Below are 22,116 nucleotides of genomic sequence, written 5' to 3'. Positions count from 1 at the left end.
TTTTCTTCATTACCCATTCAAGCCGTCTCCAGCCATTATTAGTCTCAAAGTGGGTTCCTCGTCATCGAATTTGCTTTAAGGTTTGAAAATACAGATGTCAATTTGTGTTTTTTAATAGTTTTTTTTTTTTATGATGTGGTGTCTGGTAATTGTCACTCACTCACTGTTAGATTAGAGGATGCCTACTTGGACTTGAGATTATTACATAATGATTTTACTCACCTGTTTTAAAGATTTAAAATCTCTACCCTCACAATTTGATACCCAATAATATTTAATTATCAGATATGAAATTCTGAGGAGAACCCTGGTTTAATACTCAGCTGATAGCTTTAAAATCACACTAGTATAAAAACCTAAGACAAGGTGACAACTGAGGATTAATCATCAGTAGTTCACAAAAGAATGTTTTTCATTGAACTTAAATATTGCCCTGCAAATTCATATGTTCATGCAATGAAATTTTAACAGAATTTCAAGTAACAGCACATACCATATTCATAGGAGGGGAAAAAAAATCAAAAGCTTATAACTATAACAAAAAAGAGAAAGGCCAAAAGACAAGTCTGGATTTAGACATTTCAACCTTAAATCTGTTACCCATATTATTCAAGATCACATTTTCATCCACTTTATTCCATCATTTAGACCACCAATTAGAAGACTAAATCTCTGACAATTTTGAATACCCACAAGTTCTTCTCTAATTCTGTGCTTCAAATAATATAAGACCAAAGCTCCAAGCATTACCCGTAGCTTAAATTTCTCACTCTTGTTATTACTAAGATATCACAGAATAGGGTTAACAGAACTTATGTATACTTCTATTGACTGTTTCATGTCTTTTTTGTTTTGTTGAGGATATTAATTATTTGGGTGAAGAAAATAATGTGGACTTCTTTTGATAAAGAATTACATTAAAAGTTAGCTCGGGAACTCACACTGTTGGGATTGAGGAAGGACTTAACTAGATTGTATGAAGGTTGGATGGCAGAAATCAAAATTTGAATTCCGTCAAAGTGGACCCTAGTTATTAATGCAATGCAGTGCCTCAGGAATCAGTGCTTGAGTCTTTGTTGTTGTTTTTTTTACTTACATAAATAATACTTAAAGGAGCATAATATTTAGTAAATTTGCTAATGATATTAAACCTTTGAATATTTTTACCTGTATTAAGAAGGTTGAGGTATTACAGAATGACTTTGATTAATGGATAATCTCAACAAACATTTGGCAAATTACCTTTAAGCTACAGTAAATGTAAGGAAATGCATCTAGATTATTATAATGTGAATCACACATTTAATATAAATGAGAAAAAGCAAAAAACTCAGTAGCATGACTGAAGAAAAGGGTATTGGCATAGTAATGGATAAAGAAACTTAAGCCATTTAAGCAGTGAGTGCTCTGTTGCTAATAGTATAGGCTTAAGCTAATAGGATTTTCAGTTGTATTTATAGACATATATAAAAGGTCAAAAGAAGTAATTATCTTTCTATATATATATATATATATATATATATATATCACAAATTATACCTCGATTGGAACAGCGTGTATAGTTTTAGTCTCCTTATCTAAGAAAGGATATTGGTTTATTGGAAAAGGTTCAAAGAAGTCATACTAGGATGATTCCTCGGATGAAAGATCATCTTACAGGAATAGGTCAAGATCTCTTAAATTATTTTCTCCTGAGAAAAGAAGAGTAACAGGTGACCTTATCAAACTTGACAAGATTATCTGAGTGATTCATAGGATAAAGGCCTGTGATTTCTTTGTTTTATGTTCTAAAAGTATCAGGATGAAGGGAAAGAAGTTTTAGATTTGGAAAAGACTTCAGTTTTAGGTACTTCTATTTTTCTAACAGTGCAACTAATTTATGGAACAAGTGGAAGCCAGCACTTTAAAGAACATTAAGAGGGGGAAAAGATGATTTCCTGGGGGGGGGGGGTTAATTTCTAATATTTTCAAGGGTTGGACCTTTCTTCATCAGGGGCAATCTAGTTCAAGGTTTAACAATAAGTCTTACCACAAAATTGCTCAAAGTTTTTCCAAATACTTATTTTAACATACTTAGACTTTAAAAATTCTTCTCACCTTTAATAAATTGATAACTAAGACTTTCTTCCTCACACTTCATCAATAAAAGCACTTGTAAACAAAAAAAATGTTTAGAACTTCACATACGATTCCCTCTTCCTTTATAATAATTCCTTCAAAATTTCTTAAAATACCAATATTATACTTGAATTTCTTTCTGCTATAGGAATACAGGTTTTTTTACAGCTAGTTTGTTCGAAGTGACAAAACATTTCAAATCTCATTAATGTTCTTATAATTTTTGGAAGTCACCTTTCATAAACTTGTGTCAAATTCTACAATTGACTTTCAATAAAAACAAAAAAGATTTATAAATAATAATGGTCATTGGTACTAAAGTGCTTTTTCACAGCTCAATTTCTAACCATAAGATCCTCAGTATTAAAAACAAGGTCTAATGCAGCATCTTACATTGTCAGATTTTCATATGCTAAATGAAAAACAACTTCTCACAACATGAATACATTTTTCAGCCTCCTTCAATTAAAGTCCCTCATAACAATAAGACTATATCTAAAATTATAAAAATCATGTGAACTGTAGATGTGGTTCCCATCCACATTTTTCATAACTTGTACATCTCAGATTTAAAATTATTAATCATCAAATTCCACTAATTGTCCAACTCTAAAAAATAACATTAAAGATCTATCTATCATTAATATCCCACAAGTCCTTTCACTGAATGATGAGAGAGAGATAGAAGGTTTTTTGAAATGTTATTTATACACGTGGTATAACCCTTTGAAAGTTACAGTTTTAACGCCAAAGCTTTAGAGGCAATATCTCTCATCTTACAGCCCAACTGATGAGTTCTGGTATTGAATGAAAGGGCTCTTGGGCAGTGACTTGTAGGAGACAAAATATAAACCTGAAATGCTGTTTTTTTCATGTCTCCGATTTTGAACCCAAAATAGTAAAATTATGAGAAATGTGAAGGGTGGGTGAAATATGCAGTTTACATAAATTTAAAACTAATTTTAGTTCTAGTAGTTTCTAATGCTTCACAGATTTTGGCATTTAAACAACTAATATCTATTTCTTTTACACATTGTCAAATACAAACTGTACTAACTTTTTCCCAGCACATCTTCACACATTTCAACATGAAATAAAATACTCTACAAAATAGAATAACTTGGATATGTGGAAAATTTTTTAAACTGGTCAAAAACAAACAGATAATAAAACATATCTTACAGATAGTTAATGTGTTCTTCAAAAGCACTGACCGCTCCCTAACACTGTCTCCCCTTACTCCTCTGGATGATAATGTATAACAGGCAGTCTCATTCTTCTATATAAGCATCTACCAGTTAAACAGAGTGGGAGAAAAAATGTAAGCTGAAGGGAGTACCGGATATACTCAATTGGACTAAATTTTGGAGAATGTGATAGCCATTCCATATGGACAGTAGTCTCCTTCTGTAGGAACCTTCTCCATGACAAGAGCATGGTATGGATGAAACTTATCCATAAAGATGAAGCTGTCACCAAAGATGCCAGTGTATAGTCTCATGTAAACATTTAAGATTTCAACCCTAAAGCTATGTACATGTTTGTGGTAGTGCTCCCAAGGTTGTCTCCAAACTCTGGTATGATAGTATATGAAGTCAAAATAAAATACCACAAAGAGCTTTTATTACCTCTGCCACAAAAGGTAATAAAGGTTATGTTTTCACCCCTGTGTGTGTTTGTCAGAAAGATTTTTCGAAAATGGCTGAATGGATTTGGACGAAATTTGGTACATATTTGGACTATGACCCAACTTAGAACTGATTAGTTTTTGGAGGGTCATGGGCAAAGTTCAAGGTCAGAGCAAATTCCCAAAAATACAAAAAATTCCTATTTGTTAATATGGGAACCAACTTTTCACACTATTTTTGTTCTATAACTTAATCAAAAATGATCTGATTTTGATTAAACTTGTCTGTGTCTGTTGGTAAGGACAAACATACGGAAACATTTTCATATTTTTTTAAATATGATCAACACTGCATGGCAGAGGTAAGTGCTCTACTCATCTAGTTCAACCTGGAAAGGATACTTGAAAGCTTATATGTTCAGGAAGAAGTCATCTTCCTCTTGTCACTCTTTTTTTGGCCACATGTTCACATTTTCATCAATCACTTCCACCTAACACTTAAGGCAAAAGTAACACAGCTTTGAGGCACTACTACTACTAGATTACCATTACAATTTTTCAGCTTTGAGGCACTACTACTACTACTACTATTAAATCTTTTTCTAACTTAAAATTTTAAATGCCTTTTGAGATACACTTAATTCTTAAGCCAAAAAGGTCAAAAATACAAGTGTTGGAACATAGAAACCAAAAATCAATGCAGAAAACATGATGCATAAAGCATCCGATTCAGCAAAATTAATTATGTTTATTGAAAAGGTTTGGAAATTGAAATTTCAATGATATTGATAACAACTTGTAACATTTGGGGATGAAGTGAAAACATTCACTCGTCACAACAACCTTTAACTTGACTCTAGACTAACGACTAAACTTTCTATTCTAAACCGAACTGCTTCCCACTCCCCTTACATATTTCGAAAACAAAACAATATTATCTATTTGATACTAGTTAGCACTGAGGAACAATAATTCCCTACAATTTTGAGTAGGTGTAGTTATAGGTTAAAAATGCTAAGCCTACTGACGATTTCAACTCAAGTCACATACATCTAACCAAAGAATGCGTACGAGTCTACAAGAAGAACGCCGTAGCACTTTCCAACCCTCTTCAACACCTAAGCCTAACTTTACAGCTGTGTAAGACTACTCTTCTGTGAAAACACAGTGAAAGAATACTACAACAAAGAATTCATACAAAATACCTACTCGTCAAAACTACCTTCTGTCATTTTCTTTGTTACAATTACCCATTTTCTTCACACTTCCACAGCCCTGTTTTAACAGGACGTAGGAAAGAAAATGCCATTCACCAGCTTCGATTAATACTTCTTAGTACCGGTAGAATCTGACGAAAACTTTGACATGACGGTAAATGAACGAAAGCCTTCGCACACTTCTAAACGTACAGAAGCTGCTCCAAGAAATAGTGCGATCATTCATGAATCATTAGGATATCATATATAAACATGATTTGGCAGTAGGTCGCTAACACTGTATAAGGTAGTCAGTGATTTACTGATTATTCTATTTTAATTTAGATTGATTTTTAAACAGAACAGCATTATATTTGCAATATATGTTTGAATAGGTGACAGATGGCTTTAATACTGTCATTATGTATGTCAGCGTAGAAGATGTAAACTAGTCTGCCAGTCATGCTACAGCCGCAAAGTAGTAAAGTGAACAAAAAAAAGACAGTTTATTGCTTGCTTTTATTTGCTGTTCTCGTTCATTTTAGCGCAAAGCTACACAATGGGCTGAACTCGCTCTCTACACCGCGGGGAATCGAAGTCAGAAAACTCATCGCTGATGCACTGGGGTGGGGGCTACCTAATTTTATAATAATAAAATATTTGATACTATATATTTTAAAGAGCATTTATTTTATATTTCAATATTATAAATCACATCAATAATAAAAGTATATTCATCGTACATGTCAAAACCAGATTGTGCTAAAACATCGGACAAAACTTGAATAAATCAGCACCTTTGTTTATTCGGGTACTTGGTATTTTCGACTTGAACAGTACTTTATACTTTAGTTTATAGGGTTTTCGGGCATAGTCATCCATAATTTATAAATGCTGACCATTTGTAGGTAGGCGATTAACAGTACCTGTCACTTATCATGGGATTTTCACCCGAATAACGAGACTGACTTTTACAGTTGTAACGCAACCATACCTGAAAGTGCAAAGAGTATTCAGCGACATATTGTGGCTCGAACCATTTACCTTCCGATCTACGGTTTAGCATGCCATCAACTAGATCAGGCCTGTTGTTGTTGTTTAGTTTTCTTGACACAATTCGTAAGTAGCAACTAAAGTATTATTGGTCAATGCGCTATCACAGGGATTAAACGCCGAACTTTAGCGTTATAAGCTTTCAGTTGAACAGCTGAGCTGTTGGGGTACCTCTATCGTTCTTTAAACTCCTATTAAATTTATGTTATTAAATGTAACAGAAAAATAATTATCATTGATAGAATGAAGACAGTTCATTTTAAAAAGAACATAAGAAAATGCTTTCTGTACTGTGGCTCCAAAACAAAGCAATATTATACGGAAAAATGGAATTATTGTTTCAGTACTAACATCAAAATCAAAGTGTCTTAATAGTTTAGGTACAAATATAAAAAATATTAATTGACTAAGGAATATGGTTTCTTGACTTATAAAATTTCACCAAAAATACGAAATTAATATTGAATCTTAGTGATTTTAGCAATTCATAGAACAAAAAGATAAATTAAACACTGTACATGTGAACAATGCCCAGTAGTTATCGTATGGGGCTATGGATCATACGGTCTATCAGACTTCGAAAAGCTTTGGCTTTGAGTACGCTAGCACTTTCAGCTGTTGGTGCGTTATAAAAGTGACGACCAATCCAGCTATTCGATTCATGCCCCCCAGTGGCACAGCGGTATGTCTTCTGACTTACAACGCTAGAAATCGGGTTTCGATACCCGTGGTGGGTAGACCACAGATAACCCATTGCGTAGCTTTGTGTTTAATTACAAACAAACAAACTATTCGATTCAAATACTCGACGGACTACTTTTGGCGGGTTGCTTGCTGGCTGTGAGTGCATAAGATGCCGTTCAGGCTGCTCCTCTCCGACAATGGATCAGCAGAAAGTTTACAGACTTACAACGCTAAACCCGGAACTTGATTCTCCGTTGGGGACAGAGTACATTTGTCCCACAATAGAGCTTTGCATTGAATAAACAACAACGAAACAAAAAACATAAAAAACACAACAACGTTCAGGTTGAAAACACCAGTTAACAATTGTGGTGGAATTTTGATCCAATAGGTAATATTAATTCTTCAGGTATACACACTATTAGAACTTAAAATCTATAAAGATACATATAACGTAAACACACACACACATATATAACGTAAACATATACATATTGTTACGTGTCCCAATTACAAATAGCCTAAAACTAAGTTAAACTGTAATTTAGATTTAGTTGTTAAATAAATGCCGATATGTATCCAATTTGTGATATTTGTCAACAAGATTGATATACACAGTTTTCTTTTTGAATACACATATATTTTAATATACAACCAATAATAGAATTTACAATAACAGTTATTACAAACAAAGATTTATATACAAAAGTTTTACAAACTTACAATCTATATTAAATCTTCTTTCTAGTCTGGAACTTTCTTGGTCTCTTATCGAGGGTTCACGATGAGTGAGTTAATTTCGAGTTGACGTAGGTACAATTCACTTAATAGGGAGCTAGCTAGCTAGCTCTGTGGTCTTTACTGATCACACGCCGATTTTTTTTCCACCGATGATGTTAGGTAATGTTTCGTAAAAGTACTAATGTCTGATGTGAATTCACTGAAGTTAAATGGTTTGTAACGTTCGACATTTGTAAATGTTCCTGGTCAAACGTCCCGGCATGGCCAGGTGGTAAGGGCGCTCGACTCGCAATCTGCGGGTCTTCACAGTCTGCAAACAATTGTGGGATGATGATTGCTCTCAGATGATAATGATAAGAAAAAGAGAAAGAAAATGTCCTACCAATGGGGTGGTGAGTAAGAAAACCTTGCATCCTGAAGTTGGCATACTAGTTTAGACAATTCGGTAGGGATTTTATTGTAGTATAATTTTTCTGCTTTGCTACTAATATTACATTATTAACTTGAGCTTTTACTACCATAGTGGGGGCTGGAATGTCAACTTCAGGAGATAATTTGGTTTACAACCCAACCCCAGTGGTAGGACTTTTTCTTATAAATTTTTCACTTCTTTTCTTCTGAGAGTAACCACATTCCCATAACTGTCTGCAGGCAGTGAAGGCTGATGTAGATGTGGGATGTTGTGGTATTGAACACCCACATTTTACTCTCTTATCTTCTTTTATTTTTTCTTTACAGCGAGGCTTTGCGAACGGAGGTTAAAACTGGTAGATGGTGTATACCCACCGCTGTGTGGATCCCACTTCCGCAGTTACCTCCAAAGACCAGGGCACATCTTATATTCGAGATTAAAACCTGTGCCCTGGTTACTTAGTTATGGAGCATTACATTTTATAAAGTCTTGTTTTGTATTATAAATATGTTATGTATAGTGACGGCCAAATACCTCTTTTTGATCAGATAAAAGTAATCCAAGAGTTGGCGGTGGGTGCTGTTGACTGACTGCTTCCCCTCTAGCCTATCAGTTCAAAACTAGAAAAGACTATACAAATATAGCCCTTTGACTATATTTGCGCGGAAATTATGAAACAAACCGTACCTTAGCAATAGATTTTTTGTTTGTTTGCTGTTAAGCACACAGTTACACAATGGGCTTTCATGCTCTGCCCACCGTGGGTATCGAAACCCGATTTTTAGCGTTATGAACTTTCATACTTACTGCTGAGTCACCGTAGGGGACAGCGGAAAAGAGTTTGTTTGTTTTGAATTTCGTGGGCTATCTGCGATAGCCGTCCCTGATTTAGCAGTGTTAGACTAGAGGGAAGGCAACTGGTCATCACCACCCACCGCCAACTCTTCGGCTACTCTTTTACCAACGAATAGTGGGATTGACCGTCACATTATAACGCCCTCACTGCTGTGCATGTTTGGTAGGAGGGAGATTCGAACCCGAGATTGCGAGTCGAGTTCCATAACCACCTGGCCATGCCGGGTCTGCGGGAAAAAAAGACTGTTATTTGAAAAGTCATTTATAGCATGTTTTATATAATTTATTCAAATTTGTGTGATGAGTCGTTGACCATTTAATTATTTTAAAGATAATTATCAATTAACTTAAAAATAATTGTGGTGGCACCTGATACAATTTTACATTATTTAAAAAGCTTATATGTAACGGAATATGCATAGTTAACAGTATAACAAATGTACAGATTCGATTATGTACTGAGAAAATGCATCGTACGTTTTTCTTCTGACACTCGTAGAGAAGTGAAAAACCTTTCTAATAATCTCTTGTTTGGCGTCTTTAAATGTTAGATCAGTTTTAAACCTCCTTAACTTTCTTCAATTTACATCCCACGTGTGAAAAACTTCCACTTTGGCATTTAAATGATGTTAACGTTTCTTTCATCTTATCTTTGACCTGGTAGATTTATGTAAATATCATCCACAAATGAATTTAAACACCCATATAAAATACAAATAAAACTATTATCATTATGAAAACGAATACAAAGCGTTTTGAAAAAGCAGATACTAAAGCCGTTTCAAAATGAAACATAAATACAATACAAACATAACGTATAATTCAAGAACTTTGTAGAATTAGTAGAAAATACACTCCTACATTGTAAATTATGTATTAGTACTTTCAGATGTCGCCTTTTTATTGTGAGCGGATTGTAGTTCTTTTCATATTAAAATATTATTATTTTTAAATATTGTCGCTTTTTGTGACCATTAATTTTTTTCTATGTTAAATATTAACCTATACAAGAGTTTATATAACCATTTACGATATTCTTGTTTATCTATTTGAAGACAAATTATAAAGATCAGATATAAGACATAATTTTTTTCTATCTGTTTGCTGATCTGGGGGTACAAATTAGGTTAATTATATGATTCACCTGTGATTCTTTAAGGATCAGACTAGAGGGAGGAGGGGGGGTACAATGTCCCAATTACCTGTGTAGAAACAAAAAATAATAATCTGATTGTAAGTTCAACTTCTCGATACTCTGTACCAAGACCCCAAATTAATATGTTTATGTATACTGACCAAAGGTAAACATCAGAAAAAGACTATAAGCTCGCCCCAGATGGTATGGGAGATCAGACTGAAGATATACTACGCTGCCTGTCTATATAAAACAGGGATTCATAAGATAAACATGTGCTTATAATAAACATTTAACGTTCTAAAGCAGCTTCTTGTTTTGTTTCATTCAAAGATTTCTTGCAAAAGGTTACCTGCATAAAGACTTCCCAAATTTTCAACTGACAGGCTAGAAGAAAGACAGCTAGTTAAATTCACCCATCACTTACTCTTGGACTATTCTTTCCTGATTGAAAAGTCAGATTTCATTGTAATATTATAGCACACCCACTACTCCAATGTGCGCGGAGTGAGTTTTACGGTCGTGTTCACGTTTGTTTGTTTTTTAATATTTATATCATGATGCAATGGGCCAGGTGGTCAAACAGTCTGAAATAAAGTGTCATATATTTTACATATACATTATGTTAAAAGCCCATTCTTTCACGATAGAACCACTGAAAAATATTACGATAATACTTCGTAATTTTAATTCACAGTAATTTCTTTTCATACTTCAGTGCAAAGCTAGAAACTGAATATTTACGCTCTGTCTATTGCATGGAATCAATCTCTAAATTTTAGCGTTATAAGTTTGTAAACTTACAGATGACCCATGGAGGAAATAATTGGCTCACTTTAAATTATCAGTGTCAAGATCACTTCTTGTTTCTTACAAGCTGTCCTGCGGTGGAGTCAGCTGTAAGTTTACGGACTTACAATGCTAGACACAGCAGGTAGCCCAGTGTGGCTTTGCTCTAAAACAAACAAACAATGCTAGAAACCGGGTTTCGATACTCGAGGTGGGCACAGCACAGATAGCCCATTGTGTAGTTTTGTGCTTAACTACAAACAAACTTTCCTGGATTTGTCCATTGAATGATATTTTCAGCTGTTATTGAATTATTTCTTATAAGCCTGTACGTACCAAGACCAGTTCACTTTGAGTTTCGTATTCCAAATCACTTAAAGGAACCATTATTTTACTAATAAAAAAGTTTTGAAAACAAATCGATTAGATTGCTGGACAGTTTATTTACAACAGGTGTGATCAAAACTTACATTCCCCAAATCTTTAAAAGACCAGATGAAGGTTTGAAAGAACTTCGTATAAATCGAACCAAACACTGCAAAATTTATGAACGAATCCAAAGAATCAGAGAAATTGATACTCCTACAAGTTATTTTTTTAGATTAGGACAAACACCTAGTACACAAAAAGCTATATTAACAGGTTTAAAGGATAAAAATGGTACGGTAAGTCGGAATTTAAATGAAATAAATTCTATAATTATTGATTTTTATAAGAGATTGTATTCAGAAGAAACGGTAAATGAAATTAACGATTCTTTCTTTGAAGGCTTACCCAGGTTACCAAAAAAAGTCTCTAGATGCTCGACTAACGCCTACAGAAATAACTGTCGTTGCCAATCATTAGCAAAAGAAAGTCCCCTGGAACTGATGGCATAACGGTTGAATGGTTAGTAAAATTTGGGCCAAAGATGGGCATTTCTCTACTAACGAATCTCTAGAAATAGGTGAATGTTCTAGAAGTATGGAAAAAAGTAGCAATAAAGTTAATACCTAAAAAAGGGCGACTTGACAGAATTAATAAATTGGCGATAGTCTCGCTTTTATGTACTGATTATAAAGTACTTTCGAAAGCCATAACAAACAGAATGAAACCTGTTATGAGTCAATTGATTCGTGAGAGTCAGACTTACTCTGTTCCAGATCGATGTATTTATGATAATATACATGTTATGCGTGTTATAATAAATCTCGCAAATCAAAATAACGAACGTTTAGCTATTTTAAATTTAGATCTTGAAAAAGCCTTTGACCGCATAAATCACAATAATTGAAAATAATACATAGGAAATTTGGTTTTGGCGGGAATATTATAAAGGGGGTTGACGCAATGTATGAAAATGCGATATTTTATTTAGTTCATGGGTCGGTTGACACAATGTATAAAAATACCATATTTTATGTAGTTCATGGGTCGGTTGACACAATGTATAAAAATACCATATTTTATGTAGTTCATGGGTCGGTTTCAACTTCAACTATTCCTTTTAAGACAAGGAAATCTAATAAGTGGATATTTATTTACACTAGCAATAGAACATTTTCTTAGATATAATTTAAGAAACAAAACTAGTTCCTTAAGCTCAACATCAAGTTATAGTTATCATCAAAGACTTATTCTATCATCTTATGCTGACGATATAAATATTTATTTTAAACAGGAGTCAGAATTTAATGTCATTCAAAATACAATAAAATAATTTCAAGTATATTCTGAATCCAAATTTAATGAAGAAAAAAACCCTTGGTTTACGGTCTGGCGCTTGAAAAACGCGAACAGAAAATGAACTAGGCTATACATGGTCGAATCAAAGAATAAAAGTATTTCGAGTGTATTTAGGAAATTCTTTGATGAACTGAAAGAGAAATGTAGTAAACTTATTACAGTCTGGAAGCGTTTTCACCATTTTTTATCATTAAAAGGAAAAAATATGAATTCTTAATCAAATTAGTAGTAATATTACGTGGCACAGATTTCAACTTGTAGTTAAGCGCAAAACTACACAACGGGCTATCTGCTCACCACGGGTATCGAAACCCGATTTGTAGCCTTGTAACTCCACAGACATGCCGCTGTGCCACTTGGGTATTAGAACCGCCTCAGAATTTGATAACTAATTTTCAAAACGCTTTTATACAATTTTTGGAGGAAAGTTCACTGGGTTAATAGAAATACTTTATCATTACCTTTGGAAGAATGTGGATTAAATTTTATATCCTTGAATGATAAACTATTTTTAGTATTCCTTACTTCGAACGTGTATTACATAAACCAACCAGTTCACCTATCCCAATTACAATTGAAACTATTTTTAAACGGGCATATCAACATTTTGATTTTCTTACAGTTCTTTTAATGGATCATATGGAACCGTGAGAAAAGTTAGACATATTCATACCTCTGCTTTAAAAAGATGGTGTAGCGTTAACATAAGAAGGAAAATTCAAAATTATCTTTCTTAATGAGCCTCTTTTCTTGAATTCTTATTTATTAGATAATACAGGAAATCCATTTTGTTATTTTTCTTGTCTGATAAACAATGTGATAACAGAGTCAGACATACAATGTGTTACGAAAGAAATAGATGGACAAATATAAAGTTAATCTTGCCGTCACAATTACAGAACGATGAAAATGAAGAGCGTTTGAAACGTTTAGTGAATGCGATTACAATACATTAAACATTTAACTAATAATGAACAAGGTAATACACCTAGTTTAGAATCACCATGAAGAGCGTTTGAAACGTTTAGTGAATGCGATTACAATACATTAAACATATTAAACATTTAACTAATAATGAACAAGGTAATACACCTAGTTTAGAATCACCAGTAGCAGAACAGTATTGTAATACTTTGATATGTAAAAATTGTCACATGTATTTTAGGTGTATTGTAATACTTTGACATGTAAAAATTGCCACATGTATTTTAGGGTGTATTGTAATACTTTGATATGTAAAAATTGTCACATGTATTTTAGGTGTATTGTAATACTTGGACATGTAAAAATTACCACATGTATTTTAGGTGTATTGCAAATGAGCTTTTATTAGACATGATTTTTAAATTGTGTTCAACAGTTTTGGGAAGAACATGTGAATCGTACGATTATTGGTATTTATGCTCTTATAAAAGTTGCAATAATTCCAAATTAATTGAGGTATGTAATTTCATCATTATTTTAGGGAAGAGTATTATACACAGTTATTGATGCGAGTTACAAAAAAATCAACGTGTTCCGTATCTTAAAACAATTAAAGAGAATTTATTACGTAATTTCATTAATAGATTGAAGCCGCGGATTACATTAGAAAATATGAGGGCCGAACAAAATGGTGAATTAGAAATATTAAAAAAGAATTGGATTCAAGAATGTGGATGGTTTATTATAGATCAAAATACTGTGAAATTTCTTCCTTTTGAATAATTTATTATTATATTTTCCTTTCCTGTGTGATATGTATATATATACTTTTTGATAATTAATGTATAATATACTGTATTAAGTAAGTAATAGTTGATGATGTGATTGAAACTTCCAAAACATTTTACAACTATTACTTCTGAGGTTGTTGATTATAGTTAAAGGAAATCGTTACTTTAAAACATCATCCATTTATTTATGGATGTTACAAATAAGAGTGATAAATTGGTTATGTAAATAATGTAATGGATAAATATGTTTTATTTCCTTGTAAAAACTGGTTGTTTGGTGTCAAACCTGTAAAAACTAGTTTGGTTGTTTTAATAAAAAATATTCATATATCTAGCTATAGAGAGATAGATAGATATACAGACAAACAGATAGACAGACAGATAGATACACAGACAGAGAGATGGATAGATAGACAGACAGACAAACAGATAGACAGACAGATACATAGATAGACAGACAGGTCTGTCTATCTGTCTGTATATCTGTTTGTCTGTCTATCTATCTCTCTCTGTCTGTCTATCAATCTATCATCTCCAATTACAGTGATCTGTAATGGATAAGTATTTTCTTGATACAGTGCACGTGCAGTCTAAGTTGTATGTCCATCAGTTTGGACCGTCTTTTTATTTTCAATAGATGAAACTGTTGCTGATGCAGTCCTGGGGAACATTCTCAATATATTGATCGCTGGAAGTAGTCACTGAAGATGTACAACTGAATGTTACCCAGGTTAACTTAAATATGCACCTGCGTCTGTACTTCTAATGAAATTGCAGCAGTAGTGGGTCACACATGAGCTGATTTTATCTTTGCATAAATTAACGAATTACGTACGTCATAATTGATCCCACCCACATGATAGGAGTGAAAGTAGATCCGTCGCCTACAATGTACCACCAGGGCATGCGCTGACGGGACCTTGCTGAGGGACAAACAATTAGAAAGGAATATTTTATAGTGCATGCGTGAACATACTCACGTCCGTTCATTCCCGCACAAGAATACCATGAGGAAGGGCTTCTGTCAACTTCGTTGATTTTCTCAGTTGCCGCCTATTGGAGAAAAACCTAATGATTAGACCATCAATCAAACAAGGACAAACTTAACCTATATTGAAATGTTTTAACCGTCATTATGTCTTAACCTTCATTATGTTAAGGCATGATGTTAATTAAAGTTTATTGTGTTAAAAGGTTTATGTAGACGAATTGCATGATGTAATGTCTTTATTACTACTAATAGAAGCATGTTTACCTTCAAAACTCTACATGATGCATGATGAGTTGTTACTCTGTAATGTTACTTTTTTCTCAGATGTTTCTTGTCTTATCTTTTCTTACATTTTACTCAGCTAACACCAAATAAAATATTAACCAGACATTTTTCTATGAATCTAGTTTGATAAACTACACAATATCTCTAAAGAGAAAAGCAGGCTAACATGAGCCCAAAATAAAAACATCGAAGTTATAAAACATGATACATTGTATAGTTAAATCATGTACTCCAAGAACATAAAAGTAAAAAAAACAAACAAAAAAACAACAACATAAAAGCTGAATATCCTCTCCAAAGAAATTCAATAACGTAAGAAAAACAATTCAAGTGGAAATATCAGTTCTTTACACTCCTAATAACTTGATATAATATTCCTCCCTACCAACCATCCATTTTTTTTTCTGGAAGACAAAAATAACTTAAACCGAATTCTTTAAAAATATTTTGGAACCAAAGTGCAAAAGTATATCATTCGCTGTTATATTATATTAGAGATGACACATAGTTAGTTCCACCATATGCAGCATCTGTATAATACTTTATCTTTTCTTGAAATAACTTAGGACTAATGCCAATGTAGTGTCTCTACCTTACTTTCCTGTAGTTTTATTCCGGTTTCTAAGTTCCAGACAAAATTCTTTAATCTTGTTTTAAGTTTTACTTCTGAACTAGGAAATGAATTGAAAGATATGTTGTAAATGTAACCCTATGTGCTACCCTTTATAACAGTATTCGATCAAAGATGGTATTTACTCTTCCATGGGAAACCTATATGCCAACATTACTTAGTGTGAGGTTACGTTTTGGCTGTTACATTGGGTAAATATATCACCAAATTTCTTGAAATCAACGTTTGGTTGATATTTGAAATTTGGGGAATTATGGCTATTTCAAGGACAACAGCTTTTGAATGAGGAAAGACAGGACCGACTTGCGCAGCGCTGTGTTTTATCTAATGTTTCATTAATATTTATTCATGTTAATTTACATTTTGTTATTTACCTTTCAATAAATCATTTTACTCTATTTTTATTTTGTTATTTCAACTCGGAGGAAATGTGAGGGTGTTGATGAGTGAAGAAAGAAATTTTAAGCGTGTGGTCCAATTTGTCTGTCTATTTAAACTTTTTTGGTTGTTGTCATTAAAACATCCAATCCAATCAAATCCTCGAAACTTTCATCATGTGGCAGTAATCTTCACGTGTTTTAAATATTTCGTGACACAGATACCATAAAAGTATACGTTATGAGTCGCTGATCCAAATCCTTAAGAAATTTCCTTCCTCCTTTTATTTCCAAGTGATCCTAAATAGATGTGTTTTTGCTTTCTATATCTTTTGGAAAAGAAGTTTGGAAATTCTAGAGAAAGTATACAATGAGCCTACACTATGTTAGAACTCCCACCTAATATTGGATTGGACTATCTTGGACTATCTAATAAAATACTCCATAAGATAATAGAAGGTGTCTTATTATCAAAAATGCTCAATCAGGTTGAGATACAATAATTATGTTGACAAAGGAAAATGACTGGAAAGTCACTATCATTGTTGCATTATCGTCTTGGAAGAGTCGTTGTCCGTCGTGGTCAGCAGTCAAATTACGCAGCCCATATTACATGAACGTTTCCTACGCCATTACACCACCTACAGAAAAGTCGTACTACTAGACAACACAAGTAAGATCATGTGTCTTAGGTAAATTGTCTTTTCTTTTTATTCTACTGTCAATACAAAAACAAAACTAGGAAATGTGACTCATCGGACGGCATCACATTCATTCAGTTATTAAATGTTTATAGTTTGTCTAAGTGCCAATGAAACCATGCTTTTTTCTGGTTACACCTGAGATGAGCAATTTTTGGACTCGTTTTAGCAATGCCATTTATAATACACAGTCGGAACAGCGTTGAAGCCTGTCCAGTGTCGTACTTAGTAGGTTAATCTACTACAGTTTACAGTTACATTTTTTTAAATAGCAAACGTATTCCTTTTTTACTATAACTCATTGATGAGAAATGTCTTTAAAGATTTGGTCAAAGAAACGGGTATTTTAAAACGACGTTCTTTAAAATGGACCCCTACTGATTTGCTCCCTTGAAAGTCAGAGAGATCCTTGCTATTACCCATTATCTTACAGGCTTAACTATATTAGAATTATATCTATGCATTTATAGGGCTTAAGCATTCACGTGACACGTAATATTATCATTCTATTTTAGCGAGTTAATACAAAACTAATTTGTAGTAGAGTAAGCAAACAAGCAGCTGCTGTTTGACTAGGAATAGTTTTCTATATATTACTGTAGCGATATTTTTTTGCATGTTCGCCCTTTCAGCCGGAGGGGGGGGGGCGTTATAATGTGACGGTCAATCTCGCTATTCGTTGGTAAAAGAATAGCCTAAGAGCTGACCAGGAATAGTTTTCCATATATTACTGAAGAGTGACAAATAACCCTGATATCAGAAAGAACAGTCCATTTCCGTCTGTCATCATCTTGTAGTACATTCTAACTATATTACATGTGGCTTTATTATGCTGATGATATAAAGTTTCTGATGTTATGGGGTTGAAATGTCAACATTAAGAGATACGTTTTATTTGTAGCAAAATGGTATTTCTTTAACAAGACTTTTTCATTGTATTTACTTCATTCATTAGTCATTAAGGAACTTTTCTGATTTATTACGTATTTACATCGAATGAGTCATAGAGGGCCTTTCCATGAACATTAGAAACCTGTTGGAACTGTCATTTTTGATTGTATAGAAATTTTAACTTGATTTTACGAAAGCCGTAATGCTAGTATTAATTATGTAAAAACTCGTTCCATAATTAGGGAACTTGAGTTTTTTTAGTTAGGACCTGACAGTGAGGTTCTCTGGATGCTAATATTATTTCCAATAATTATCAGATAATATTTATAAATAGACTCGGTCAGTTTTAAATAACCAAATTTAATTATTAATAATATTCCTGAAGAAATGCGGGAGATAAAAGATAATACATTTTTTATGAAGAGATCTAGTAATTAAAAGAGAATTAATAAGAAGTTCTCCTGAATTAATAGGGTTATTTTGTCTAAAAAGGTTTATCTGTGTCAAAAAATGTTAATTGGTCTCGAAGGATTATCTGAGTCTTAGAGTTATTTGGTCTATATGGGTCATCAATACTCAAAGTTTACTGAATTCAAAGGGTTCTCTTCTCTCAAAGACTTAATCTGGTCTTAAAAGATTGTCTGATCTCAAAGGATTAGCCACTATGACTGCATCAGGGGTTAAGGTAAAAGGTCATACAGGTTTATTGATTACTACAGCCTATCAAACACACTATGTTCATGAATAAATTATAAATATATAACTGATGACAATGAAGGTTCTATACTAAAACTTAAAACGTCATCTTTTTCTTCATATCTATATACATAATAGCCAAATGTCTGTCTGTTTGTCACGCTCTGTACCTCCTGAAAGGTTAATCGTAGATATATATATATATATATCAAAATCCTTATTTTCAAGAGTACATAATAGGTAAATTATTAATTTTTTCAATTCCTAAACTTTATATCGATATAAACATAGATCCGTAAGTCTTCGTATGTGATTAACAGCCAATCTGAGAAAAAAACTTATTAAGAACAAAGATGTTTTTATTGCGAGGGAATTTTCACGATAAAAATGGGACTTCCTCAGTCGACTGACTGAAAGAAATATTTCGAAGATAGAAACATGAACGGAAAAAACGCATAAGCAGAGGAATATGTTTCAGTATATATTTGTTGTTATTTGGTGTATATATATATATGTATATATAGTATATTTTTCATGTCGGTATTAATACAAGCATGATTTTATTGTACCATGTCGAATAAATTAATTTGAATATCTCTCTATTGTCACTACTTATAAACTGTCAAAAAGCGCTCACTTCTGCAGCGATCTTTTCTTGCGGCCAGTAAAATGGCCTGGCATGGCCAGGTGGTTAAGGAGCTCTAACCGCAATCTGGGGGTCGTGGGTTCGAATCCCCATCTCACCAAACATGCTCGCCTTTTCAGCCCTGGGGGCGTTATAATGTGACGGTCAATCTCACTATGAGTTGGTAAAAGAGTAGCTAAAGAGTTGACAGTGGGTGGTGATGACTAGCTGCCTTCCCTCTTGTCTTTCACTGCTAAATTAGGGACGGCTAGTGCAGATAGCCCTCGTGTAGCTTTGCGCGAAATTCACAACAAACCAAACCAAACCACTCAGTAAAATGAAAAGAAATAGAGGCAACCATTGGAAAATAGCGAACTTGAGTGGTCTAATGTGCTGGATGAACCTATTGCATCAAAATCCAAATATTTTTGACAACAATGCATGGTATTCAGTCTCCTTTGCTTAAAAACAAACACAATGCAGTTTTCCTTATTGAAATAACACATGGAATGACAAAGTAAATGGCCCACTAAACAATTATATTGTATATACGCTCTGATCCAAGGGCTTGGGTTGACTACACATTTTATATGTGTTCAACACTATTTTTAGGGAGATTACCGATGAATTGTTTCAACGTGCATTTGCTAATGTTTATATAATCTCATACGGTTCTTTCAAGTCCATTTATTTCTAAAATCTGAGGCCACAGAAAAAAACACTTGATATCAGATACCTCGCCAGATTTCACCATTTTTGGTGTTTTTAATAGAATATAACTCATTAATCCAAACGTTACCGCCCTCTTTTAGTTGTGTAATAACATTTTGTCGCTCAAAATTTCCCCCTTTTCATATTTATTTTTAGTTATTTATTGTTAGATATTTGAATTAATAACAATCTTATCGGTAACTGCCTTGAATTCATCAGAAAATATACGTATATAAATGTATATACACATATGCAAACATTGCAGCTTCCGTAATTGCTATCAAATACTACAAACACACCTTCAAATCTTACTTATAAACCCGCTTATGTGCTACATGTACGAAAAATTCAAAACGAAAAACAAATAATATGTTTAAATACATCTTAAAGACAAAAAATCATTAAAAAAGCAGTCTAACAGTTACTTATAGACTATATTGAACAATGCTGTACATATGTATATTTTAAAGTGTGTTTTTTTTTACAAACTTTATATCATGCTGGATAAGCAAAGTGTACAAAATGCTTATTAAATACACAATTAAGCAAAAAACTAGTTTTCCGGTTTTATAAACAGTTTCAAATACCTTTCAAATATAATTTGGAGAGAGACATTACTTTGTTTATTACAAACATCTGATCAAAATATTTCCAAAATTAGTCTACAGTTTGTTTATTGCTTAACAAACAGCGAATCATTCTGTCCTTGGATAGATAATGCCTAAACAAATGGGGAATTTAAAAAATAGTTTCAGGAAAGTTTACTGTAAACCTTACTTGGGTTCTTGACATACGATTCCTTCTGACATTCTACAACATGAAACCGACCTTTTTTGATCATCTGATAATCTCTGACCAGATAAATTAGTATTTTTTATTTAAATACAAACCGACCTTCTAACTCAAGGCTAGGAAACTTAGAGAAAATTATTTTCTTTCTGAAAGTTTCATTTTTTTCTTGATAAACGACTAGTGTTGTAAGGTCACTCACAAACTTTGAGGTCAAGACGTGGCTTTGAAATGTGCCTATGGTTGTAGTATGTAAATATTATATGTATGCTTTAATATTAATATGTCTTTATTTGGATGTATTGAAATGAATTTCAAGATTTGAATACATCCTCTTGTGAACTAAATTAAATTCTGCCTTTAGCAGTCAGATTAGTTCAGTAGCTCAGCGGTAAGTCTGAAGACTTATAACGCTAAAAACTGAGTTTCGATATCCGTAATATCACAACACAGATAGCTCATCGTTTAGTTTTATGCTTAAAAACAAACAAACAAACAAACGAACTGTCTTTGTGTGTGGTAAATACAACAGATAAGTTTTTAACTGTTTTTACACGACACCAGGTATATAAAGAGTTAGTGATGCTAAAAACTCTGATTTCCCTCTTTGAATAATAATACAGGTCATGTGATGAGAATGACATAGAATTTTGAGAAGTCTTGACAAAGCTTGAACTTGAATATATTTCCAACCGAAATTAGTTCTTAAACAGAATTAGTTCCATCAGAATTACCTTGGTGGATGTCTTACGTTGTTATTTGAGCTTACCTTCAGTTGCTGTGTGGAAGATAGAAAAACGGCCATTTTAAGAAGACTTACAAGCCGTGTTTTTACATGTTTAATAATATATATATGTTTTTGAAAGTGAAATTACTTTGACAGTCAGGACTTTTGATTTAGATCCAATTTGACTTAATTACGATTTGAATACAAATTTTAACAACCTGTTTCTTTTCTCTTTTCTTTTGCGAACTTGATACTTTGCTCGTCAATTTCAGTTTCATCTGAGAACACCACATAGTTTAAAACAAAATTATTTATGTATCTAACTCTTGGATTTAAGATATGTATTTTTAAATAGTATTAGTTTAATATGTATCTCGAGAAGTTTAGGTATGATTCATTATTAGTTTTTATACACTTTTTTACGGCTAAGCAGTGTATCTTTTTTTGAAGTAGTGTTAAGTTAGTATAGATTTCTCAAGATGTAAGCATCTTCTTAATTTATAGTAAATTTATCAAGATCGAAATGAGGCTTTATTTTGAAATAATAGCTAGATGTACTTTCGCAGGGTCCCTGAAAGTGTTCTTTTTCAAAAATAAATAAAACAAAAATTATTGTTTATATTGTTTGTTTGTTTATAATTA

The 22,116-nt window shown here is 32.9% G+C and overlaps 1 protein-coding gene across 3 annotated transcripts in view; it reads right to left on the bottom strand.

The window, feature by feature from the left end:
* LOC106461201 (sprouty-related, EVH1 domain-containing protein 2-like) overlaps positions 1-22,116 on the bottom strand; it is a 53,231-nt gene that overhangs the window by 13,741 nt on the left and 17,374 nt on the right. For 2 of the 3 annotated variants that reach the window (XM_022388066.1, XM_022388068.1), the window contains exon 2: positions 15,031-15,103. In XM_022388066.1, the coding sequence (XP_022243774.1) occupies positions 15,031-15,059 (29 nt within the window). In that variant the 5' untranslated portion in view covers positions 15,060-15,103. Of the gene's footprint in view, positions 1-4,954; positions 5,100-15,030; positions 15,104-22,116 lie in introns of those variants that run through there. The other variant, XM_013920998.2, reaches the window with a different exon arrangement.

The sequence above is a fragment of the Limulus polyphemus genome, unplaced genomic scaffold (genome assembly GCF_000517525.1).
Source record: "Limulus polyphemus unplaced genomic scaffold, Limulus_polyphemus-2.1.2 Scaffold913, whole genome shotgun sequence".
Classification (NCBI taxonomy): Eukaryota; Metazoa; Arthropoda; class Merostomata; order Xiphosura; family Limulidae; genus Limulus; species Limulus polyphemus.
The sequence above is the reverse complement of the archived record's forward strand: the minus strand, read 5'-3'. Positions and strand labels throughout refer to the sequence as shown.